A 26,948-nucleotide genomic window follows, 5' to 3' on the forward strand; every position below is an offset into this window, starting at 1 on the left:
AGCTACTCCACCATCCCACCAATCAGATGGTTGTTAAAATAATATTGCTGTGTGTTAAAATTGTGTTGAATTACAATTTGACAAGTATGTAGCTAAGTACAGATAGTTGTTTGATGGCAGTTTTCTTCAGCATAACTGCGTCTGCAATGTAACAGTATCAAGGAACGAAAAAAACAGGCAGACAGGAACCATCCACGACATGTTCTGTATAAGCCACATTCAACTGAACTGCGTAGTAGTGGTAGTAGTAGTAGTAGTAGTAGTAGTAATAGTGGTAGTGGCTGCCTAGTAGTAGTAATAGTGGTAGTGGCTGCCTAGTATGGCAGTTTTGACTTGACACCATTACATGAAAGACAAAATTATGGACTATCACAAACAATAGTACATTTGAAATCCAGACAACAGCTTGGTGTTCGGAGTGCAGTTCATCCAGTTATCCAAAAGCAAATGGGGTCGTACAAGAGTAAAAAAACTAACCAGACCTAATTTCAGTTACTTATTTCATATTTTAATCTTAAATTACAAAACAAACATTTAGTATGTACAGGTCCAGGAATGTCAATCTGCTCAGTAGCCATGCCCAATATCATATTCTGACCTCATCACAGAGACAATAAGATTGAATTTACTGACATAAATAGTACAAACAAAGAAAATGGAACAAAACAAGAAAATGTCTGACCTAATCATTAGAACATCCCAAACTAAGATAATCTCTATATTTGAAAAAAATACATTTATAMATTTCCTTCACCCTTTAGAGATCTAATTCCAACATTTAAACTCAAGACACCACTCTAATGCCTGGGTTTGGATACTTATTGTGTTGTAAATAGAGATTAAATAATCATASAACATGAAAAAAGGTAACCYTTTTTCTAATCACAAATAACATATAGTTTATTAGATAATTTATTACACAAGAACGTAACTATTTAATTTACAGTGGTGTAAAGTAACTAAGTAAAAATATTTTGAACTACTTTTTGGGGTATATACGTACTTGAATATTTATATTTTTGACAGCTTTTACTCCACTATATTCCTAAAGAAAATATATACTTTATATACTTTTTACTTCATACATTTTCCCTGACACCCAAAAGTACTCGTTACATTTTGAATGCTCAGGCAGGACAGCAATATGGTCCAATTCACGCACCTATCAATATAACCCATTGTCATCCCTACTGGCGGAATCACTGAACACAAATACTGCGTTTGTAAATTATGTCTGACTGTTGGGAGTGTGCCCCTGGCTGTCCGTAAAAAAAAACAAGAAAATTGTGTCATCTGGTTTGCTTAATACAAGTTATTTGATGTATAGCATTTACTTTTACTCAAGAATGACAATTGAGTACTTTATCCACCGTTGTACTTAGGTAAATTTTAAACCAGTTACTTTCAGGCTTTTATACTCAAGTAGTATTTTGCTGACTTTCACTTGAGTTATTTTCTATTAAGGTATTGTCACTTGTACTTTTTCCACTACTGTTAATGTACAAGAACTCCCTGTAAGCCATTATTGTCTATGTTGATGTCGGAGCTGTATATTTATATATGGAAGGTTCTTGTGGTTGTCAACACTTCACTCACTACAGATGAAACTGGCAGCCTGGCTTTCCTGTGTCAATCTGAAAGACTTGTTTGTTTGAGCTCAAGTACTGTTGGATTGTGTCCACATGTAGAGAACATGGAAGGAGCCTGCCTTTCTAAAAGACACAGTCCACTTAAAACAAGACAATTTTGTGAAAGGTGCCATTGCAGTTAATAAATAAACAGACAAAATAACCCCCTACCATCACACGTGCATTCCAGCAATGTGTTTGTATGGCTGGATGATTTAACTGTGCAGATGTCAGTGGGCACTATATCCACAAAAATTCAGTTGGACTGGTCATGCATTCCTTCCCAGAAAGTGGKTCAGTTGATCCAATGTGCCAAAACTTCCCTTGAGCTGTTCAGGGTGAAAATTGAAATATACAAATAAAACCAGTCGTAGAAGCACAGAGATAAAGGCATTAGGGCAGGAGGTTATCTGCAATAGATCACGGTCAACAAGACAGACATTGTCCAAGATTGGCCACAGTGCTTCTAGTCATTAGCTCCGAGCAGAGGGAAAAACCTATGAGAATACCTTTAACCACTCAAATATGTTGCAAAAACCCCTGTGACAGGTGTGAAAAGACATGTTAACCAGCGAATGTATATATTTATGCTGGAGGGTGAACATTCAGGCATGGGTATCTAACCATAGGTTTTTGAAATAGACTGATGAAACCCTGTACATCTCCATCCAGCAGTGTGGTATTTTCTATATATTGCGTATATTTTCTTTGTCTGAGTAAATACTATTGTCTGTATGCTTTTGACCTTTCAGTGTACATTATGCTTGTGTAGTGTTGCGGGTCTTTCTTAGAGCTCGGTGGCTGGCCAGTCATATGCTTGTTGCTGGTAGTGGGTGGTTTGGTACTCTGCCTCATCCCTGCGGCGTTGGGCTGTGCACTGTGGGATGGCTGGAYATTGGCCCCGTTTTTCCCACACCAGCTACGGGCTGGAGGGCATGGTGTGAATCCCATTCTCTCCTGTGGCCTTGGCCTTGTGCAAAGCAGCCTGGATTCGGAAATGTGTCCGCGATTCCATGGAGTAGTTTTTGTAATTTTGCCTGTAAATATAGGGGAACAATGAAAAAGTCTGGCCAGATGATTTTACTTTACATACTAATAGAATTCTTGTAAAAAAGAYAGGTTTCCGAATTTCAATGAACTATTGTATTGAGATGGGTTGAGATAATTATCTTGTGTAAGGACCAAGACACTCACTTCGCCRTCTCCAGTAGTTTGATGCCCTCCTCCTTCCTCCCTTGTTCCAGACACAGCAGCCCATGCTCAAGCAGTGCATTGGGAACCAAGTAGTGATCAAACTTGATCTGTGTTTCACTGACAAGAGAAAAATACAACAGAGATCAGGAATGAAACAAGAAATGAGGTAATTGCTAAACTTGTAAGGAATAGTAAAAGAGTAGGTCTCTTCCACTATCATATTGTGAAAGGATGAGTGTGCGTGACTTTGTGTGTGTGTGCGAGGGAGTGTGTGTGGCGCTCACTTGCAAAGGACCAGGGTGAAGTAGGCCTCAGCCTCCTCCTGGTGTCCCAGGTGCTTCAGACACAGACCCCTAAGCAGGCTCACCAAACACTGGTCATCTATGGAGAACTCTGTTCCTTCGGAACACAACGTASAACAATCAAGCCCCATCACCAAACTCTACTAAACAGTGTTGCTAAACATGATAATAACGAGATAAGGAGTTGTCTGAATCCAATCATTAATGCTGTTCCTAAATGAATGTGTAGAGGCAGTATCAACTCTCCAGGGTGACGTACGTTCGTGTTACTTACTTGGGCTATTGTCGAGTTTTGCCTGTGCCTCGTCCAGTGTTTTCAGCATGCCCTCCGTGAGGTCTTTGTGTTTACCGATGACTGTGTAGCCGTTCCAGATGTACATCATCTCCTGCAGAGGACAGACAAGGCCACCGGGTGTCACAGTAATCCACACATAGATAATAGTAGTATTTTATTACACTATAATTACAATGTAATAGGGAACATGCTGTCAAACCATGCAGTACTGACCAGAGGAGGTGCAGGGAGCGTTATCGGGTTCTCAGTCAGGTAACGACGGGCTTTTCGGATGGCAAACTTCTCAGTTGGCAAAGACTTTCCAGCTATTTTCTGCTTAAGCCCATGTACCTGCCTGGAGCGGATAGACAATGGATACATATAACATATTGATATATTTGGATAGAATGACTTGATTATACAAGAACCCTGGGTAGAATGAAATGAATAGAGTACAAAGCATTATGGTGACACAAGGGTTTGTATATTGCAGTGACCTACCGGAACAGCGCTACCTCGCTCTCCCGGAATGGTTGGCATTCCTCCCTGGTCAGCATGCTTAGGTAGGCACCTTTCATATAGGCATATGTTGCCTGGAGGGAAATGTGCATGTATTACTACTGAAACTACTACTAGTCTTTAGGCATCATCATCAATTTGGCCCTCTAGAGACTAAGTGGAATACATTAAAAGCTGTAAAACAAGCTAATCTATATTCTGTTAAGACTTTGTCGCATGTGCCTTCGAGATAATGCAACCATTACTGTACTGAAACAGATGTTATGTACTTCATACTTGACTATATAGTACTGATATGCAAAATACAATAACTGCAGAATGTCCCACCTTGGACCATGCATTCTCTTTGCTGAGCAGATCAGCGTAGAAGTAGGCCATCTTCCAATGTCTCTTGTATGTGAAACACCACATCAGCTCCCAGTAGCACATGTGATGGAACTGCTTCCACTGTTGCTGAGCTTCACAGCACTCCTCAAAGCGCTCTATAGCCTGGTACACACAAATACACACACATGGAAAAGGGATGGTTTGTAGTCTAAACACAAAATAATTTTGGTAGTAGTCAAAGTCATTGATCTACACTCACAGCATCCAGGTTTCCTTTGATAACCTCTATTCGACCAGCGAAGAACAAGAAGATAGATCCCTTAAAACAGAGGTATAGAACACACTGTTTCACTATAAACTGTTTTGATGGGAATGAGTGTGTGTACAGGCCTATGCACCAAATAATTCACAAAACCAATACAATTGGAATAGGATTTTACTTTACTGCTATAAATTATACAAACGYCCTCACTGACCTTAGGATACTGTTTTAGATAGGGCTGAAGCAGTTTCTCAGCATCCTCCACATCCCCCTCCCCTGTGCCTGCAAGCCGTGAGGAGAAAAAGACAATGTTATTTAATGTTAGTTTAGTCTGTACGGGCACTTTCAATCTGGCCCGCGAGACAAACATTATTTATATTTTTCAAGTATTTATTTTTAGTGAATTCATTTTTTTTTTACCCCTTTTTTCTCCCCAATTTCATGGTATACAATTGGTAGTTACAGTCTTGTCCCATCRCTGCAACTCCTGTACAAACTCGGGAGAGGCTAAGKGCGAGAGACGTGTGTCCTCCGAAACACAACCCAACCAAGCCGCACAGCTTCTTGACACAATGCTCGCTTAACCCGGAAGCCAGCTACACCAATGTGTTGGAGGAAACACCGTACACCTGGCGACCGTGTCAGCGTGCATGCGCCTGGCCCGCCACAGGAGTCGCTAGAGAGCGATGGGAGAAGCAAATCTCGGCCTGCCAAACCCTCTCCTAACCCGGACGACGCTAGGCCAATTGTGCACCGCCTCATGGGTCTCCCTGTCACGGCCAGCTGTGACACAGCCTGGGATCGAACCCRGGTCTGTAGTGATGCCTCAAATACTACTATGCAGTGCCTTAGACCGCTGCGCTACTCGGGAGGCCCCCGCGAAATTGATTTKAACAAACAATTGGTCCCCCAAAAAATGCTTCCCTCTGTTGAATTTCAAAATCCCGATGTGGCCCTCGAGCCAAAAAGTTTGCCCACTCCTGCTATAAGGCTTGTTTTGTGAGTTGAAAAGGTCAGTGCGGTAACGTCTGATGTGTGGTAACATCAACCTGTCTCTCACCCAAGATGAAGCTCATGAAGGTGTGGTAACAGAGAAGCAGCATGTTACACAGGAAGGACCTGAAAGTCTGCCCTGCAGAGCCCTCCGTCAGCTGCTGCAAGCCAAACTCCTGCAGAGACACACAACGCAGGACACTGCGAACTTAGCACAGTCCATCCAGCCCAGTTCAGTCCATTTCAGCATCTCACACCAGGTTAACAGTAGGAAACCTACCTTATTTCCAGAGAAACCCACAAACTCCAGCAACCTGAGGGTCCGTGTGGGCAGCATGGAGATCATCTGTACACAACCCAAGAACACAGGAGWGGAAGAGTGAGAAGATGAGACAGACACAATTACACATTGTACCAATCAGGGCAATGCGTTGAGTTACAATGAGTTATATAACCCTCACACCRAAAAGGTCCTTCTATACAATCTACCAGTCCAGAAAACTGGACCACAAACATTATCGACATGAAGCAGTTCCCTCACCAAGTTRAAGGCTCCTACTCCAAGCTTGACYCCGCCTTCAAACTGCCCATGATTGTCACCATGGACGTAGGTAGAGGACTGGAGGACCGTATGAAGCTCTCTGAAATACAGATGTACATTCTTTACTATAGTATTAGTTGAGGGGCCTCCCAAGTGGCACCTTCAATCCCAGGCTGTCACAGCAGGCTGTGACCAGGAGCCCTATAGGTGGCGCACGATTGGCTCATCGCGCTCTAGMGACTCCTTGTGGCAGGCCGTGCGCCTGACTTCAGTTGTCAGTTGAACGGTGTTTCCTCCGACACATTGGTGCGGCTGGCTTCCGGGTTAAGCAAGCAGGTGTGATAAGAAGCAGCGCGGCTTGGTGGGTAAAGTTTCGGGGGACGCATTACTCGACCTTCGCCAGACTCGACCTTCGAGCTCATTGGGGTGTTGCAGCGATGAGACAACATCGTAACTACCAATTAGATATCACGAAAAGGGGGTAAAAAAAAATAGTACAAGTTGAGACATTAGGGAAATGCACTATAAAGGCCATACACTACATCAATATTTTTTTTTGCCTTTACCTCCCTTATCTCACCTCATTTGCTCACATTGTATATAGACTTATTTTTCTACTGAATTATTTGACTGTATGTTTGTTTTACTCCATGTGTAACTCTGTGTTGTTGTATGTGTCGAACTGCTTTGCTTTATCTTGGCCAGGTCGCAATTGTAAATGAGAACTTGTTCTCAACTTGCCTACCTGGTTAAATACATAAAAAAATTTAAAAAGAGTGCTTACTTATACGTCTGGTAGCTATTCCTCACTTTGATTCCTCCCTTGATGAAACTGATCATGCTTTCATCCTACAGAAACAGGGGTTAAGAACTATTTCAATATCATAAATGCACAACAAACTTGAACATCTGTATCAGTGCTGCAAAGAGATAGTGAGTGTCAGTGGGTGATGTGGTAGCAGTAGGTTACCTGAAGGAAGGTGAGTGCTGCCCTCTGCAGGAGACATTCTGCATAGCACACTTCAGCGTGGAGTTCCTCTGAGGTGAAAATGACAGCACAATTATCTTCTGACATCCTCAAAACATTACATCAGCAGGAGGCTGCACAGTAAACCCACAGACAATAAAACACATTTTAAACTGTATTCTCAAGTACTGAACAACCATCAAGGTGTAATAGGTTGGCAGGTAGCCTAGCGGTTAAGAGTGTTGGGCCAATAACTGAAGTTATTAGTTATTACTAGTTTGAATCCCCGAGCTTACGAGGTGAGAAAAAAAAAAATCTGTTGATGTTCCCTTGTGCAAGGCACTTAACCCATAGTCGCTCTGGATAAGAGCGTCTGCTAAAAAGTACATGTATTAAATTAAAACATCTATCAAAAACAGAGTATATTTTACAGTAGCAGGGTTTTATTTATTTAGGAATACAAGCAATAAAAACAATTGTTCAATTCACACTAGTGATAAGATGTTTGTGGTAAAACAATATGTCTGTGTCTTAGTGTGTAGTGAAGTTAGAATGTACTGAAGTAAGTATGTTCTAACCTTCTGTGAAGTTTCTGTTGCTAAAGGTTGACTTCTTGCGGAACCTGGGAGAGATTACATACAGAACTTAATTACACTATTACACACGAATTCCAACATTACAATAGAGTGTTCGATGAGAAAGACATAGCAGAGTTGGTTCACAACTATTCAACACCAGTCTGTGGATGTGTGAGCTAAGAAACTTGGAATTGAATACATTCTTGTGCTTGGATATCAAAAAATGGTGACATGTGGTAACCACATTCATTGACAGACATTGACCGACAGTATAGCTAACGCAGATCAGGTTTCAGTATTGGGAATTACATGATATGGATTAAGGGAGATACAAGCATATGAGTGGTTTACTGTAACCACTGCTGATTAGTGATCCGTGGGATAATGTTAAACCTCCTGTGAAAGTTGTATTTTCGTAGATACCTACTCTTCTTGCAAATCAGTGTGGCCCAGACACATTTTATGGCTTGTGTAGATAAAATGTAGAGCGGCTCTTAGAATAGCACAGGGTCCCGGTCATGGGGTTCCCCTGACCCCCCCAAGGTTCTCAGGCGGTGTGGCAGGCCCAGTCGGCGAGATTGTGTGTGTGTGTGTGTGTGTGTGTGTGTGTGTGTGTGTGTGTGTCTCACCATTTGGAGAGGCGTATCCATATAGGACATTTTCACACACTCACTGTTACAGGCCGCTCTGAAATTGCACCAGCCAGCGAGATCTGATAGGACTTTGGTGAAATTTGCTCTGTGATCATGTCAGAACAGCTAACCAGCCACCACAGACCAGGATGAACATCTTCCAAAAAAGCCAGATGTTCTCCCCACTGGAATGGCCGGGTTCATCCAGAGCCAAATATATTTTGCCTGTATATGGTTGTTCTTCATAATAGGAGTTTGAGGTAAATGTGTCTTGTTTAGTCACAAACACATGTTACAAAATTCACAAAGTGGTTTCACTTGATCAGATCATGTGGTTCCTATCTTCATGATTGAATAGCTATCATAGGGGGAGCCTTACCACTGAGCCAAAACATTTGTTATTGCTTTTGTTGCCTCTAAAGGAAATAAATAGCATACAAGAACTTTGAAGATCTCGTTTTAGAATGTAGACCCATTACAAATGAGCCTTACCGCTGACATACTGCCTGAGCCTCCTTCATGGTGTTACCCGCTGCCAGGATGTGCTCCGGGTCAAAGGTCATCATGGCCTGCATCTCCAGTATGGTGGCGTATGTGAGCGCATGGTACATGCTGTCTTTGATTCTGTGAAGGAAGAAAAAAAGGAACAGAAATATTGAGCTATATTTTTAGCAGCGATTGTTGCCTTCTCAAAATGCAGTCAGATGACTCAGCAAAAAAGATTACTTTGTATGTCTTCGACACAAATGAAGAGGCGCAGCACATGTATGGATGTCCTTACTGTAAAAGTATAACTACACTTGCTCAAAAAAATAAAGGGAACACTTTAAAAACACACAATGTAACTCGCAAGTCAATCACACTTCTGTGAAATCAAACTGTCCACTTAGGAAGCAACACTGATTGACAATACATTTCACATGCTGTTGTGCAAATGGAAAGACAAAAGGTGGAATTAGTGAAATAATCTGTCTCGTAAACAATTGTTGAAAAATGACTTGTCATGCACAAGTAGATGTCCTAACCGACTTGCCAAACTATAGTTTGTTAACAAGAAATTTGTGGAGTGGTTGAAAAACAAGTTAATGACTCCAACCTAAGTGTATGTAAACTTCTGACTTCAACTGTATATATACACTGCTCCAAAAAATAAAGGGAACACTTAAACAACACAATGTAACTCCCAAGTCAATCACACTTCTGTGAAATCAATACTGTCCACTTAGGAAGCAACACTGATTGACAATAAATGTCACATGCTGTGGTGCAAATGGAATAGACAAAAGTGGAAATTATAGGCAATTAGCAAGACAACCCCCAATAAAGGAGTGAATTGCAGGTGGTGACCACAGACCACTTCTCAGTTCCTATTGCTTCCTGGCTGATGTTTTGGTCACTTTTGAATGCTGGCGGTGCTTTCACTCTAGTGGTAGCATGAGACGGAGTCTACAACCCACACAAGTGGCTCAGGTAGTGCAGCTCATCCAGGATGGCACATCAATGCGAGCTGTGGCAAGAAGGTTTGCTGTGTCTGTCAGCGTAGTGTCCAGAGCATGGAGGCGCTACCAGGAGACAGGCCAGTACATCAGGAGACGTGGAGGAGGCCGTAGGAGGGCAAACAACCAGCAGCAGGACCGCTACCTCCGCCTTTGTGCAAGGAGGAGCACTACCAGAGCCCTGCAAAATGACCTCCAGCAGGCCACAAAATGTGCATGTGTCAGCATATGGTCTCACAAGGGCTCTGAGGATCTCATCTCGGTACCTAATGGCAGTCAGGCTACCTCTGGCGAGCACATGGAGGGCTGTGCGGCCCCACAAAAAATGCCACCCCACACCATGACTGACCCACCGCCAAACCGGTCATGCTGGAGGATATTGCAGGCAGCAGAACGTTCTCCACGCGCGTCTCCAGACTCTGTCACATGTGCTCATGTGCTCAGTGTGAACCTGCTTTCATCTGTGAAGAGAACAGGGCGCCAGTGGCGAATTTGCCAATCTTTGTGTTCTCTGGCAAATGCCAAACGTCCTGCACGGTGTTGGGCTGTAAGCACAACCCCCACCTGTGGACGTCGGGCCCTCATACCACCCTCATGGAGTCTGTTTCTGACCGTTTGAGCAGACACATGCACATTTGTGGCCTGCTGGAGGTCATTTTGCAGGCTCTGGCAGTGCTCTTCTGCTCCTTCTTGCACAAAGGCGGAGGTAGCAGCTCCTGCTGCTGGGTTGTGCCCTCCTACGGCCTCCTCCACATCTCCTGATGTACTGGCCTGCTTTCCTGGTAGCGCCTCCATGCTCTGGACACTACGCTGACAGACACAGCAAACCTTCTTGCCACAGCTCGCATTGATGTGCCATCCTGGATGAGCTGCACTACCTGAGCCACTTGTGTTGGTTGTAGACTCCGTCTCATGCCACCACTAGAGTGAAAGCACCGCCAGCATTCAAAAGTGACCAAAACATCAGCCAGGAAGCATAGGAACTGAGAAGTGGTCTGTGGTCACCACCTGCAATTCACTCCTTTATTGGGGGTGTCTTGCTAATTGCCTATAATTTCCACCTTTTGTCTATTCCATTTGCACAATAGCGTGTGAAATTTATTGTCAATCAGTGTTGCTTCCTAAGTGGACAGTTTGATTTCACAGAAGTGTGATTGACTTGGAGTTACATTGTGTTGTTTAAGTGTTCCCTTATTTTTTTGGCAGTGTATATAATCATTGACATTTAATTTATTAACTCAGCAACAACAAAAAACGTCCTCTCACTGTCAACTGCGTTTATTTTCAGCAGACTTAACGTGTAAATATTTGTATGAACATAACAAGATTCAACAACTGAGACATAAACTGAAGCCCTTACTCCAGGCTGAGTAAGGCTAGTTGACCAAGAAGGAGAGTATGAGTGCTGCATCAGATGACCTGGCCTCCACAATCACCCAACCTCAACCCAATTGAGATGGTTGGGATGAGTTGGACTGCAGAGTGAAGAAAAGCAGCCAACAAGTGCTCAGTGTAACAGTTTTAACTTTAGTCCGTCCCCTCGCCCCGACCCGGGCGCAGCGAACCAGGGACCTCTGCCACACATCACACAACATTCACCCACGAAGCATCGTACCCTTCGCTCCACAAAAGCCGCGGCCCTTGCAGAGCAGAGGGAACCACTACTTCAAGGTCTCCAGAGCAAGTGCGTCACGATTGAGAGGCCATTAGCGTGCACCACCGCTAACTAGCTAGCCATTTCACATCCGTTACATCAGCATATGTGGGAACTCCTTCAAGACTGTTGGAAAAGCATTCCAGGTGAAGCTGGTGAGAGAATGCCAAGAGTTTGCAAAGCTCTGCATGAAGACAAAGGGTGGCTACTTTGAAGAATCTCAAATATATTTTGATTTGTTTACTTTTTTGGTACTAGAGTCTAAACTCAGCAAAAAAATAAACGTCTCCATCTCCTGTCAACTGCGTTTATTTTCAGCAGACTTAACGTGTAAATATTTGTATGAACTAACAAGGATTCACACAAGCTGAGACAGTAAACCTGAAACAAAGTTATCCACAGACATGTGACTAACAGAAATGGAATAATGTGTCCCTGAAAAAAGAGGGGGGGGGTCAAAAATCAAAAGTAACAGTCAGTATCTGGTGTATCTGCTGCATTAAGTACTGCAGTGCATCTCCTCCTCATGGACTGCACCGGATTTGCCAGTTCTTGTTGTGAGAAGTTACCCCACTCTTCCACCAAGGTACCTGCAAGTTCCCGGACATTTCTGGGGGGAATGGCCCTAGCCCTCACCCTCTGATCCAACAGGTCCCAGACGTGCTCGTTGGGATTGCGATCCGGGCTCTTCGCTGGCCATGGCAGAACACTGACATTCCTGTCTTGCATGAAATCACGCACAGAACGAGCAGTATGGCTGGTGGCATTGTCATGCTGGAGGGTCATGTCAGGACGAGCCTGCAGGAAGGGTACCACATGAGGGAGKMGGATGTCTTCCCTGTAACGCACAGCGTTGAGATCGCCTGCAATGACAACAAGCTCAGTCCGATAATGCTGTGACACACCGCCCCAGACCATGACGGACCCTCCACCTCCAAATCGATCCCGCTCCAGAGTACAGGCCTCGCTGTAACGCTCATTCCTTCGATGATAAACGCGAATCCGACCATCTCCTCTGGTGAGACAAAACCTCAACTCGTCAGTGAAGAGCACTTTTTGCCAGTCCTGTCTGGTCCAGCGATGGTGGGTTTGTGCCCATAGGCGACGTTGTTGACGGTGATGTCTGGTGAGGACCTGCCTAACAACAGGCCTACAAGCCCTCTGTCCAGCCTCTCTCAGCCTATTGTGAACAGTCTGAGCACTGATGGAGGGATTGTGCGTTCCTGGTGTAACTCGGGCAGTTGTYGTTGCCATCCTGTACCTGTCCCRCAGGTGTGATGTTCGGATGTACSGATCCTGTGCAGGTGTTGTTACATGTGGCAATTTAGCTAGTTAGCTTGCACTTGCTAGCTAATTTGTTCTATTTAGGTAGCTTGCTGTTGCTGGGATATAAACATTGAGTTGTTATTTTACCTGAAAAGCACAAGGTCCTCTACTCCGACAATTAATCCACACATAAAATGGCCAACCGAATCGTTTCTAGTCATCTCTCCTCCTTCCAGGCTTTTTCATCTTTGAACTTATATGGTGATTGGCATCTACACTTTCATGGTATTACSACGACGACCGGCAAAACAGTTAGTCTTTCAATCACCCACATGGGTATAACCAATGAGGAGATGGCACGTGGGTACCTGCTTCTATAAACCAATGATATGGGAGAGGCAGGACTTGCAGCGCGATCTGCGTCAGAAATAGGAATGACTTCTATTTTAGCCCTTGGCAACGCAGACGCTCATTGGCGCGAGCGAGCAGTGTGGGTGCAATAATTGAATAACATGGATTTCTAMATTTATTTTGCGACGCTTGCGCACGCAACGTGTCCGGTCTGGTCAGCATGTAAGGCACGTTCACRCAGATGAGCAGGGACCCTGGGCAGCTTTCCTTTGGTGTTTTTCAGAGTCAGAAGAAAGGTMTTTTTAGTGTCCTAAGTTCTCATAACTGTGATCTTTATTGCCTACCGTCTGTAAGCTGTTAGAACGACCGTTCCACAGGTGCATGTTTATTAATTGTTTATGGTTCATTGAACAAGCATGGGAAATAGTGTTTAAACCCTTTACAATGMAGATCTGTGAAGTTATTTGGATTTTTACGAATTATCTTTAAAAGACAGGGTCCTGAAAAAACGACGTTGCTGAGTTTAGTATATTTAATGTATTTTCTGACCAAAAACTCTTTAAAAAGCCCAGCTCCTTTAAGTTACAATATGTTTTCTTGGAAACAGGCCCATGTGAATTCCCTGAATGTCACACTGACACTAACATTCCACAACCAGGAGCACTGGTCTGACTTGTTCCCAGCAGGTTCCACCATACAGTGGCAGGATGGGACAATGCTGGTGAGTTTCTTCACTGTACTGTCACATGTCTGCATGCCTGGCATTTCACATTCCTTTGTTGCTCCTAGACATTTCCATGTCACAATAACAGCACTTACAGTTGACCGGGGAAGCTCTAGCAGGGCAGAAATTTGACAAACTGACATGTTGGAAAGGTGGCATCCTATGACGGTGCCACCTTGAAAGTCACTGAGCTCTTCAGTAAGGCCATTCTACTGCCAATGTTTGTCTATAGAGATCGCATGGCTGTGTGCTCGATTTGATACACTTGTCAGCAATGGGTGTGGCTGAAATAGCCAAATCCACTAATTTGAAGGGGTGTCCACATACTCTTGTATATATAGTGTCTTTTTTCAAAAGGGAGACAAATCAGGAGATATTTCGTCAGGAAAAAGAGCAGCATGGTAAAAACAGGCCATGAATTGGAATGTTTTTGCCTGCTGCCTGCCTTCCTTCTGTCTACTGTTGTTGACTGTTGTGGAGACGGAGATGGACAAGGGCCGATGGTGACTGTGGGGCCTGCACTCCTGACTCTTGAAGCTTATTCACCGTCATGGGTAAACCTAATCTAATGTTCTGCAAAAAACAACACCAACTTAAAAAGAGCCAGCCTGCAGGAGGGAGGTTCTCCGTCTCGTCATGCACGTTTCAGTGTGAATTACATAACCTGACAGCGCTCACGTTGAGTGCCAACATGAGGCAACTTTAGTTGTTTGTAAGTGTGGTCAAATTGTTCTGACACAGCTCCTAAGATAAAGCATTAGAATGGGGGAGAGCACCAATGTAGTGAGCTATGTTAAGCTGGTTACTCTTGTCTTCAGAGTAGTAAGATTTATAGTGCAAGTTTCTATCCATCGTGCCTCTGTCTTTTAGCCTGAATCGTGGCCAGCCAATGAGACGGAGCCATTCTACAGTAGGTGGTGACGCTACACCCTCTGTCTGAACATGTGTTCCATTTGTACATGTTGTACAGTATATCAGCCCCTCCCCAACCTTTTACAATGTATACTAGATCAACACTTCCACACCTAGTGTAAAGCACTCATTAGGAATGAGGGGGGGACAACCAAGGACTTGACTGGGACAGGGCAATTACATAAGGCCTGCTGCTGTTCCTGCCCAGTCCGCATGTTTGAACAGCTAGCTAGTAGSTTCAGAGAGAAGCAGGCAATGCAGAATCTTACTATCTAATCTGAATATAAAGCTGTGCTTAAAAGCATGAGGCTGGCTGGCTGTTTTGATGTCATTGCAGTGTCTTCGTCCTTAAAAAAAATCAGATCGAACTGCAAGCCTTTGTCTCTTTCGCTATGAACATGCAGTAGCTTATGATGATCTTGCGGTTTGATCAAATGTATATTTCAGCAAATATATATTGCTGTGTTTAGCATTCTGTGATATGAAAATACAAACCACAGTATAAACATACTCTGCATTATTATAGAGTATATGAGAGAAAGCCTGCCACTGTGTGTGCTGTGCTGCATAGATTCTGGACTATACCTGGCCCAGCTWACTGTGTCAGTACAGTACATCAGCCTGAACGGAGGAGAGGAGAGGAAAGGAGGGAGAACGAGAGAGAGAGAGACGCACTGCTATTTCAGCACCACCGGCTTTCTTTATGGGTTATTTTTTTTATTTGATAGATTTTCTCTTATTACTGTTCTCCCACACAATACTGTGTTAAACCTATGCTCAGCAACGCATTAGTTGATATTACACACTAGGATGTTGATGACGTGGAGGCTTTTCCCACAAAGGTTTTCTTTGAACACCGGTAGCAAACAAAGGAAGCCAGAAGGCAGTTTAAATGCCTATACCTTTGCTCTGCCTASAGAACTTGGTCTACCATCACTCCCATTGCCTAGCCCCAGGGTGACAGCTGACAGAATATGCCAAGCCTTGCGTGGTAAGAGCCAGAGGGTTGGGCAATGGCAGGTTTGCCAAGATTATTACCCTTTGGGATAAATATTTCCTTAATTTCATGCTCCTACTAGACTACCATGTACATTTCAGAACTAAAAGAGATCAACATGGAAACTGGGAGGGATTAGATAAGTATTGTATATCCACTGAGTTGTGTAACACTGAGGGGATGAGAAATGAGACACACTAGGGAGGGCTGGAGRGAAACTGTGATTTGGGAGTGGCCAAAGAAGAGAAAAGATTATATGTTGAGAATTTCATTATCATGAAAGAGAGAATCACAGAGTAATAGGAAACTTGACAATTGTGTTTTTGAACACAATGCTGAAGGGGTGTCCAATAGGAGAGATGGTGTTTATGAAACTAGCACAGAGTGTACACTTTACTGTAGCACCAGCCTAGCCCGGTCGCCAGGTTATGACATGACAACGAACAAGAAAGGAGTTGGCGAAGCACAAACTGATCAGGAAACCATGCCACTTGCCAGTGCTATTTGGTGTTTGTGAAACTAGCACACAGTATTACCACCAGCCACTTGTGTCGACCCACACGATCAGGGTCCAGGTCTCTCACCTGCAGTGAAGCCTGGACAGGGCCTCCTCAAAGTCGTTCCTCAGGAACAGGTCCAGCGCTGCCATGCAGTCCTCCAGGGCCACAGACAGGTCGGACTTCTGGGACCTGAGATACAGGAAAGGGGAAAGAGACAGATGAAGGTTAGTGAATTAAGTATGTTACTTTAACACATAATGACGGTCTTGGCCAATACCTACCATTGGTTCTCAGTGCAGAACCTACATTTTAAAATAACACATTCTATTTTTGACTTCCCCTCAAACAAGTAAATAATTTGCCTCTGAGATAAATGAGATTTCCATTGTCAAATGAAAKAAGCTTATTACTGCCAGCTTCCCAGTGGACCTAAATGTGTTCTATTCTTTTATGAATGAACCCCAGGACAAAATCTTGTTTGTTCATGTCAAGAACTAGGTGAAATGTCTATGATCTCAGTCTATAGAGTAGCATGACACAGCATTAACTACAAAGGAGTACTTCACTGTCTATCTACAGTAACAGATATCTTTAAAAAGAGCCACGTCACTTCTTTTTCTCTCCCAGGCTACTCTGCTGCAGTGCCCCTGTTCTGTTTTTAGTGGTAGGGCAAGAGGAACACAGAACACCTCCAAAACATTATGTGAGGAGCGCAGGTCATGATATTGTCCCACTCTCCCACCTGATCTGAGCATGCTTTCGCATTGTTTTCTCTGCGGTTCTATCTATCATCGACAGTTATTTTACTGCTATCAGCTTAAAGCTACATTTTTCTCATCTGACAAGATCATTGGATTTTTTACCACAGTTTCTTCAGTGAGCAGCTTTCTCATTCATCTGCATTACAAAATTGATTGATAAGTGGGGGTTCACCAAATATTTTAATATAGAGTAATCTTCATCCCAAACAAACAAATATTGATGTCAAGGCTCCCTACCATTAAAAACAAGAGCAGGCTGTTCAACAGGCTGAAAATCCCGATTGTCCTGTGCCACACTATTTTCATACCAAAACCACCCCAAGTTTAACAATCCCAAAGATGATAAAATGTCTTCTCAGCAAATTGGGTTCATGGACACAATGTATTAAGCCAAACAATGGAGGCTGGCCTACGCAACTGAGGAGAATCTCTACAATGAGGGTKACTAACTGACAGCCATCCTTTTGCATTCCTGAAGATCAGTGATACAGAGGACCTCTTTATGCTGGACCATGCTTGAACTCTCTCAAACTATAATGAATCCATTGGGTTCCATATTGAAAAACAGGCTTTTATTTTCTCCCCTTCACAAGCTAATGACATGGGGATGACCATACCATCCTTCCACCATATGAGCAGCCATAGGTCATTCMCTTCCTGCTCACTACAACACACAGTCATGAAATTCAGCGCAACACAGACAGTCTAGGGGTCAATACTACCACACACTGAGTCTCCATAAGGCCCAGTTGATACAATCAGCAAACAACTTATAAAATTCCCTAACAATCTTTCTGATTCCTATGTAAATTAGCCTTTTGAGTGACTAAAACATCATCCACCATATTGCATCCCGATAACTACCAGGAAGACTGAAAAGACAGACTAAGTGGGCGGGGAGCTCACCATGACAGCCAGTTCTTTGAAAACACTTATGATGCAGTGTTGCAGTGAGATTATGTCAAGACAACTTGCTGAGACAAAGCAACGCAAACATAGTAATTACATACAACATCCAATCCTGTCATTGTTTCACAAATTACTGTTTGGTTATTGTAAAAGCATCAACATAGACAAAATGTTGGCTATATAATTTAGCTAGCCCAAAAGGAATTGTCAGCACTAGCTAGCTAGTCCATCTTGGAGAATTTTTGTTGAAACAGGTTGAGGTCTAGGTACATTACATATATTGACTGCCCAACATTGTTCATATATCATGAMTATCAATGATGTCAAGAAGTTTGTATGAATCTCCCGTTTTGCATGTCTCTTGATGTAATGACATGACAATTGCATCCGAGTTTTGGGCAACACTTCCCCCGCATTTGTTCCATGCTGGCTGAATACCTAGCTAGCCAGTAACTAGCTAACACCAGACACAGATGAAAGCAGAAACCTATAAGTATATTTGCCTTAGATGAATATGGAAAACCTCTTTGCTGACAAACTACAGTACAATTTTGGCACCAGTAGACTTACTACCTAGCTATGTAAACCACGCCGATCTACGAAAACGAATTCTGCCGTTATTATTTAAAATAGGTAAGAGAATAAGACGTTACCATTGGTGTCTTCAAATTTGGCTTTTTGTGAAGTCACAAAAAATACAGTGATGGGTAAATGAAGCTTCCTGAAGAATTTAGAACAGACGTTTTTTAGATGACGTCGCTCACGCCTTTTAACAAGGCACACCTGTTAATTGAAATGCATTCCAGGTGACTACCTCATGAAGCTGGTTGAGAGAATGCCAACAGTGTGCAAAGGTAAAAGGGTGGCTACTTTGAAGAATCTCAAATATATTTTGATTTATTTAACACTTTTTTGGTTACTACATGATTCCATATGTGTTATTTCATAGTTTTAATATCTTCACTATTATTCTACAATGTAGAAAATAGTACAAATAAAGAAAAACCCTTGCAWGAGTAGGTGTCCAAACTTTTGACTGGTGTTCCTCTTGTTCAGATGTGTTAGGGYCGTGTGAATAGTGATGGAAATTACATTTTCCGTGGATCTGTTGGAGTAGTAGGCACATTGGAGTGGGTTCAGTGTGCCTGGCATGCTGGCCTTGATGTGGGCCATACCAGACTCTGGGGTGAGTGCAAGTCATTTGGGCATGTCACCTTGTTTTTCTTAGGTACTGGGGATGATGGTAGTCTCCTTGAAGCAGGTGGGGACTACAGCTTTTGACAGGGACAGGTTGAAGATGTCTGAGAAGATGCCCGCCAACTGGTCAGCACACATTGAAGACATGGCCAGGGATGTTCTTTTGAGAGTTTCTCACGTCAGCCTCGGAGAGCAAACGSACCAGGTCGTCTGGAGCAGCGAGTCTTCCTGGATGACTCAGTATTGTCTGCCTCGAAGCGAGCATAGAATATGTTAAGCTCCTCTGAGAGGGAGGCTTTGGTGGGCACCACACAGCTGGATTTGCCTTTGTAGTCCGTGATAGTCTGTAGTCCTTGCCACATGCGTCGTGACTCTGAGTTGTTAAACATCAATTCAAGTTTGAGTCTGTATTGTCTTTTTGCTTCCATATTGGATTTGCAGAGCTCATATCTGTCAGGGTTCATTCGGCTGATACTGAATGCTGCTGTACGGGCTATCAGCATGGTACAGATATCTCCGTTCATCCAGGGYTTTTGGTTGGGGTATGTCCAGATTGTTATTGTGGGTACATCATCATCAACACATTTCCTAATAAAGCCTGTTGAGTGACAATGTATATTCCTCAATGTTAATGGATGAGTCCTGGGTGGATGAATCTTTGCACATATTCCAAATCAATATGATCAAAACACTCCTGCAGCATTGAATCTGCCTCCTCTGTCCAGCACCTATCTATTCTCTGTGAAGGTGGCTCCCTCTTGACTTRCTTCTTGTAGGCAGGGAGTAGGAACAGAGATGTGTTCTGATTGGCCGAAGTGGGGGCGGGGGATGGCTTTGTACGAGTCAAGGATGTTTGTATATACATGGTCCAGCACGCTGTTTCCTCTCGTGGGACAGGATACATGTTGGTGATATTTTGGAATCTTTTTTTTTTAAAGAAATGTGCTTGTTTATAATCAACAGTGACAATTAAGACTGCTTTCGGGTGAGAGGATTCTTGCTGGCWAATGTTCTTGTACAGTTCGCTGAGTGTCGCCTTGATGTTTGCTTTTGGCGGTATGTACACAGCTGTGAAAAAAATACATKAATTCACTCAGCATATAGTGAGGTAGGCATTTTAGCATCAGAAAGTCCAAGTCAGGTGAACAGGAGCTTGAGATGTTTTCAACTTCGGTACAGCAGAAATTGTTGATGAGGAAGCATTACACCTCCCCCTACTCTTACTAGAAGCTGCCGTTTGACTCATATMGAAAATGGAAAAGCTGTCTGGTTGAATAGCAGAGTCAAGTGTATTGTCCGTAAGCCAGGTCTCTGTAAAAACAAAGACACGGCATTCTCTGATGTCCCTCTGCGACTGAAGCCTTGCTCKGAGTTCAAAGTTTATATTCCAGCGATTGGACATTAGCCATCAGGACCCTAGGAAGAGGGGGCCGTGTAGCCTGTCTTTTCAGCCTAGCTTGGAGTGCCCAGTAGCTTAACATTGCACACTTATAAAGACTTAACCATAAACTCAATAGGGGCATAGATGGGTCTGAAAAATGGCATGATAATGTACACACAATGGATGCTATTGTTTCCTGAAAGGTTGTGCATAGCATACATTGTCCAGATAATTAATTAATTTAAGTTAGCAACTCCACGATGCTGATTTCTCTGGAGGGACACTTGCACAATAGAGATCATTGCTCTGAGAGGTAATCAAACATGCACACACTCACTCAGACAAATGTACACACACACAGAGTGATAAAACATTGCTTTATCTGCATTCCTCCTGAAAGCTTTCACCAGTGTTAATTTACATTGAATTAAAGTACTAGTAAGTTAAGAAATGCCAACAAAGTAATACTGCAGTAAAACAAGCTGCTTCTAAACACAATGAAATCAGACAAAAGAGAAGAGGTGGATCTTTAAAAACAAAACCTGTTCAGTTTTTCCGGATACAGCTAAGTTAGAACCCTCTGGTTTCAAACCCAGTAGAAATGACTAGTGACAGTATATTACATTCACACACAAAACCACAAACGCAGCATCTCTCCGTTTACTTCAACACACTGTCAGTACCTATCACTTCACCACGCAGCCTCAAAATATCTCTTACCCGTTTGATAGAGTTTCTGCTTCTCCTGACATTTTCATCTGGCAGACAAGAGTACTAGAGGGAGGTAGAGCGGCAGCAAACGCAGAAGAGAATTGACTATCTGCTCAGGCCTTTCCAGCGGCGCAGCGCGACACTGTCTACCTCTGGCAACAACAGCAGCAGCAGGCAAGCAGGCAGGAGAGGGGAGGAAGAACGCAGCCCTTAATAAGATTGGGATGACTATCACACAGAGAAACTAAACATCTTCCACCCCCCAACTCTCCGCCTCCACAAACACACACAGTCCCTTAACTCTCCTCCTCCTGTCCCACCTCCTCCCATCATCACACTCACGCTACACAGTGCAGTTTCTTCTCTGATAGGCTGATGCAGTAGCAGGGCTGGCCTAGCTGCACAGGACTCGAGTCAAATGAGAAACAACGAAAAACATRAGCCAAAAGATTCACTATGCACCACAGAAAGGTGATACCCTGAGTATAACATCCACCAAAGACAATAGGCTACTGCACTCAGATGACCGCAAAAACACCCCAGCAGAACTCATTCAGATCCCTGAATATCTTGAATGGAAGATGTCAAAACCTCTCTGCAAGATTCCGGACAGAGATGTACAATGACTTGATGCCGGTGAGAGGAAGATTCCTGCTAAGGAGGAAGCCTTTACTGCAGTGACTCAGGCTGACTACTGCAGCAGCAGCACAGACGCACTGCCCCGGGTGCCCCCTATTAGAGAGCCAGTAGAACACTGTGTAGCGAGAGAGAGATGAGTACCACTGAGATCCAGCAATTACACTACAGCCAATCGCTCTGAAAGTGAATGACCCATGGAAATAGCCAATCCCTTATCAGAATGAGCTCTCAGACAGCTGTCTAAATTTAGGTCATAGAGGAAGAGTTATCTACAACATGGTAAATCTGTGAATCTCAAGACACGTGCAAAGAGGTCAGCTCAGGCACACACACGACTTTGCCTCAGTCAAGGTTAGTTAGTTTCCTCTGGGGAACATTATTCAGCAGGCAGGGCAGCAGGGACACAGACCAGCGTATCATTGCTCCCATTATACGTCACCTCTCTGCATCTCCACCCCTCTGGCACCCATAGGGCACACACGAAACCTGTCCTTGTATTTTATTAATTGAGCGATGCTGGAGTTGACCAACAGTACACACCAGGGTCATGTGTGGGTGGATTGTCTTCTTCGATGTATGAAAACATTTATGTTACACAATGAACATCTTGCCTCTGGATGCAAAGCCTTGCCTGAAAAAAGTGTCCCACACTCTCCTCTAGTAGGTRGTTAATTTCAACAGAGCCAAGAGACATTGTGTACAGTAGATTAAAATGTACATCTACAGTGTTCTGTTATCTTGCTCTCTGATCTGCAGATCTGAATCAGTTGAAGTGTTGAAATATATGAACACTAGGACAGCATCTAGGGGTTCAATTCAGGCTCCTGCTCTTTTTGATGTAGGGAATGTACATTGCTTTCTGTTATAAATTATCATGGGAAAGCAATTCATTTCATGGACAGCTCCACCTCCCACAAAATCCATATTTAAGCAGTTATTTCCTCAAAGACATGAGATARAAATGGTGTGTCTGCAGTTGTAAGTCTCTTTGCTTGTTTAAGACTTTGGAAATGATCAAATATCGATGTCATACAGACGCCGAACAATTCAGACACACCAAATGCACTTGTTTTAAAACAAATGGAACAGATAAAGACCAGAGGTGGTGTAGTACAAGGAAATACTGGTGACAACCTAAGAAACCCAATGACACACTGTGCCAAAGGTAGAACCAATCACATCTCATCTTCCTCTCTACACCTGTACGGCAATATGGCCGTCCACTCTTTCTCTTCAGGGTGGAGAGGCATTGAAATCAAATGATGTCTCTATGGTTGAGAACATAGGCTGGGATTCCTCTTGATCCCACCCTGCCTGGACCYGAGCGGATATTATAGCCAGCATTAATGGCGTACTTCTCTGAATTATTAATATGTTGAACAGCAGGAAGGAGCGATGTCATTGCCCTCACGCTTACTGCTGATTTTCAATAACCTTTCCTCAAACTACTCAACCCTGTATATCACCCGGCCATCAGCCATCGACTCTGACATTGACTCTGAGACTTACATGTTCAATGGTTCTGTAGAGTTGAGTAAATCTTTGTYTTCTGGTAACTGTAACCTGAAACAGGGCGGCAAAATTGAGGTCATTTAGAAAAAAAGGTGAGCACAAGGGATGGAAACTATTTCAATAGGGACTATTGTGTGAGTAACATAATATTGCAACCCATAGAAATCCKGACTGAAAAATATTTTCAGTGCAGGGGTAGATTAACCAAAACGTAATATGCCCAAAGAAAGTCTATGAACTGAAATCTGTTGTCAAACATGCCTAGGGTACAGAAATTGACAGAAGGGAAAACTTACTTGAAATCTGTGTGGATGGGGTCAAGTTCTGCACTGTTTATGATGGACAACCTAGAAGCAAAATCATGCTGTTATGAATGACTAAATGAATCAGATCCCATTCAATGGGATTGACATAAGGAGAAATATATATTTCACAGAAACTGTTGCCATGTACAGTAAACTAAGTGTTGGGGAGCCATTGGGGTTGGCTGAGATTTCTTCAGCCTGCATGGTGTCCCTAGGGTCACAGTATACCAGACAGAACATACAGTAAGCACTAGCGGATGCGTCTCATTTAACAATGCCGAGATCTCCAATTGTAATCTAATTCCTCTCCTGTAGATGCTAATCTTTGCTCTCATTTACAATTATAGTTCACTATTTCCCTATGTACACTGAATAAAATTAAACACAACATGCAACAATTTTACTGAGTTAGTGTTCATATGAGGAAATCAGTCAATTGAAATAAATTMATTAGGCCCAAATCTATGGATTCCACATGACTGGGAATACAGATATGCATCTGTTGGTCACAGATCACTTAAAAAAGGTAGGTCCGTGGATTGGAAAATCTGTCAGTATCTGGTGACCACYATTTGCCTTATGCGGCGCGATAGATCTCCTTCGCATTGTGTTGATCAGGGTGTTGATTGTGGCCTGTAGAATGTTGTCCCACTCCTCTTCAATGGTTGTGCGTAGTTGCTGGATATTGGTGGGAACTAGAAYATGCTGTCGTACACATCCAGAGCATCCCAAACATGCTCAATGGGTGACATGTCTGGTGAGTATGCGGGCAGTGGAAGAAGTGGGACATTTTCTGCCTCTAGGAATTGTGTACAGATCCTTGTGATATGGGGCCGTGCATTATCGTGCTGAAACATGAGGTGATGGCGACGGGTGAATGGCACGACAATGGGCCTCAGGATCTCGTCATGGTATCGTGGGGCACTCTGTTCACAACGTTGACATCAGCAAACCAGCGTGCCAGTGGTCATCGAAGGGGACATTTGCTCACAGAAGACGATACGACGCCAAACTGCAGTCAGGTCAAGACCTTGGTGAGGACGACAAGCATGCAGATGAGCTTCCCTGAGACTGTTTCTGACTGTTTGTGCAGAAAYTCTTCAGTTGTGCAAACCCACTGTTTCATTAGCTGTCTGGATGKCTGGTCTCAGACGATCCCGCAGGTGAAGAAGCCAGATATGGAGGTCCTGGGCTAGCGTGGTTACATGTGGCTTGCGGTTGTGAGGCAGGTTGGACGTACKGCCAAATTCTCAAAAATGACATTGGAAGCGGCTTATGGTAGAGAAATTAACATTCAAATATATGGCAACAGCTATGGTAAACATTCTTACAGTCCGCCTGCCAATTGCACACTMCCTCAAAACATTAGACATCTGTGGCATTGTGTTGTGTGACAAAACTGCACATTTTACAGTGGCCTTTTATTGTCCCCAGCACAAGGTGCACCTGTGTAATGATTATGCAGTTTAATCAKCTTATTGATATGCCACACCTATCAAGTGGATGGATTATCTTGGCAAAAGAGAAATACAAACAGGGATGTAAACACATTTGTGCACAAAATCAGAGAATTAAGCTTTTTAGTGCACACGGATAATTTCTGGGATCTTTTATTTCAGCTAATTAAACATGGGACCAACACTTTACATGTTGCGTTTACATTATTGTTCAGTATAGCTTTATATTCAGCACTGTATTTTTCCTTATCAAAGCACATCACCTGAGAGGGAGTGGTGTTACCATATTTTTACATAGGCCTCACTCCAGAATAAATACCAGTAGAACAACTTGTGTAATTATTTCATAACAAGCCAGTAGCATAGCCAGAAATTCAGTAACAAAACATATCACATTTTGGTCATATCCGTGRCTTATTGGGGGTGTGGCTTTCAGTTAGTTATTTTTGGCCACCAATCCCATTCGAGTGAATGTCAGTTCAGTGCAAGGCTAGCTATGAATTTGTTGTGTTTGCATGTTGCATGTTTAGGTAATAAGACAAATAATGTCCCATTTAAAATACAAAATAAAATGAGTTGGTGGGCCCGTGCCTACACAACTTTAACAACCTAGTTAGTTAGTAGCCTATAGTTAGTAAGCAGTTTGGGCACTTAGAAAATACGAAAGGAAAGTACTAGGAAAACAGTGGTAGAAATTCAGTAACTGCCTATACATATTTGGTGTATTGTTATTATAAAATAATTAATTTAGTTAGCCTAATTTTACCCTATCTTCTTTGAACTTCCTTTATTGTACATTTATCTGCAGATGTTGGCCTAATCACTAGTGATGCCCTGTCATGTTAAAGAGCAACATGGTGGTACTGTGATTACAAATTTGCTTTCCATAGATTATACTTTAGAGAAACTATTCCTAGATTATATATTAGAGAAGCTATTCCTAGGTTTGAACGTTTTCGAGTGTACTGATTTGATAGGTAGAAACAGTCATAAATGAGGTTCCTTTTCTTTTTTGTGTGCACGTTTTACTATAAATCTATTACATTTCCACTTCATACGGTCTAAATCTTAATTCCAAAATAACACCTGGCAATAACGTTCTAATATATAACAAATACAAAAGTTCGTGTATCTCGTATCAGAATGGTTACACAACCATTCAATGTTTATTAAATCCATCTAGCTACAGATTATTTAAAACAGGGTGGCAAACTACATTTCTCACTACATAAACCAATCACTGTTGTGACCACAAATACAACTTGTTTAGGCTGCTGTATATTTTTTATAAAAGATCGCTGGGTTTCTGCGGAAGAAACGTGGGCTACTGCAACTAGCCTAGTTACGTGGATTTTGCTACTCACCCTTTGCAGTCATTTTTCTTCACGCTGCGTCTCCAACCAGTGATAAAACTCATTCCAATGGACTGAAATACTGCAAACGTGCAGAATATCCAGAAAAAGTGCAGGGCCCAATTATCCTTACATGGACATTGGGTTTTACCTGTGCGCAGGTGATGACCGTTAACGGCGAGAGTTTGAGAAAGTATGATATAAAAGTACAGTAGGCTACATGTGTATTTGTGAGAACTATACCTTCCTCCTTTATTTTTAAAAGTTGTGGATGTTGTCATTACTATCAATCAGRTCGTGTGCAACGAATGTGGCCCAAGTGTTTCTGCTAGGATGTATTGTTCACCGAGTTCCAGGGGATATTTGGCTGGTGGGGACAATTGAACGCCCACTGATGATGCTCAGTATACTGCTAGTCTACAAATGGTAATTGGCAGTCATTTGGCTTTTCATCATGATGGCATGCAGTATTTATTTTATCATTGTAGTAGYCCCATAGGGCGGCGAACAATTGGTCCAGCGTCATCCGGGTTAGGGGAGGTTTTGGCCGGGGCAGGCCATCATTGTAAAATAAGAATTTGTTCTTTAACTGACTTGYCTAGTTAAA

At 43.0% G+C, this 26,948-nt stretch overlaps 1 protein-coding gene across 3 annotated transcripts; it reads right to left on the reverse strand.

Moving 5' to 3' along the window:
• Positions 1-1,480: 1,480 nt before the first annotated feature.
• On the reverse strand, positions 1,481-26,803 carry LOC111972257 (tetratricopeptide repeat protein 39A-like). Of its 3 annotated transcripts, XM_023999205.2 has the most exons (20): positions 26,354-26,799; positions 23,524-23,574; positions 23,225-23,278; positions 16,202-16,306; positions 8,710-8,841; positions 7,586-7,629; positions 7,011-7,078; positions 6,825-6,889; positions 6,041-6,140; positions 5,780-5,845; positions 5,567-5,675; positions 4,721-4,788; positions 4,504-4,563; positions 4,245-4,406; positions 3,900-3,991; positions 3,633-3,753; positions 3,399-3,510; positions 3,107-3,221; positions 2,823-2,939; positions 1,481-2,665 (listed from the first exon to the last, which is right to left on the reverse strand). In XM_023999205.2, the coding sequence occupies exons 1-20, from the start codon at positions 26,620-26,622 to the stop codon at positions 2,548-2,550; spliced, it is 2,028 nt and encodes a 675-aa protein (XP_023854973.1). In that variant the 5' UTR covers positions 26,623-26,799; the 3' UTR covers positions 1,481-2,547. The 3 variants fall into 3 exon arrangements, with proteins under 3 accessions (XP_023854973.1, XP_070302243.1, XP_070302244.1); XM_070446142.1 differs by lacking the exon at positions 4,504-4,563 and having other exon boundaries at positions 26,354-26,803; XM_070446143.1 differs by lacking the exons at positions 23,225-23,278; positions 23,524-23,574; positions 26,354-26,799 and adding an exon at positions 21,086-21,602.
• Positions 26,804-26,948: the final 145 nt, after the last annotated feature.

This window comes from Salvelinus sp. IW2-2015, linkage group LG13 (genome assembly GCF_002910315.2).
Source record: "Salvelinus sp. IW2-2015 linkage group LG13, ASM291031v2, whole genome shotgun sequence".
In the NCBI taxonomy this organism is placed as follows: Eukaryota; Metazoa; Chordata; class Actinopteri; order Salmoniformes; family Salmonidae; genus Salvelinus; species Salvelinus sp. IW2-2015.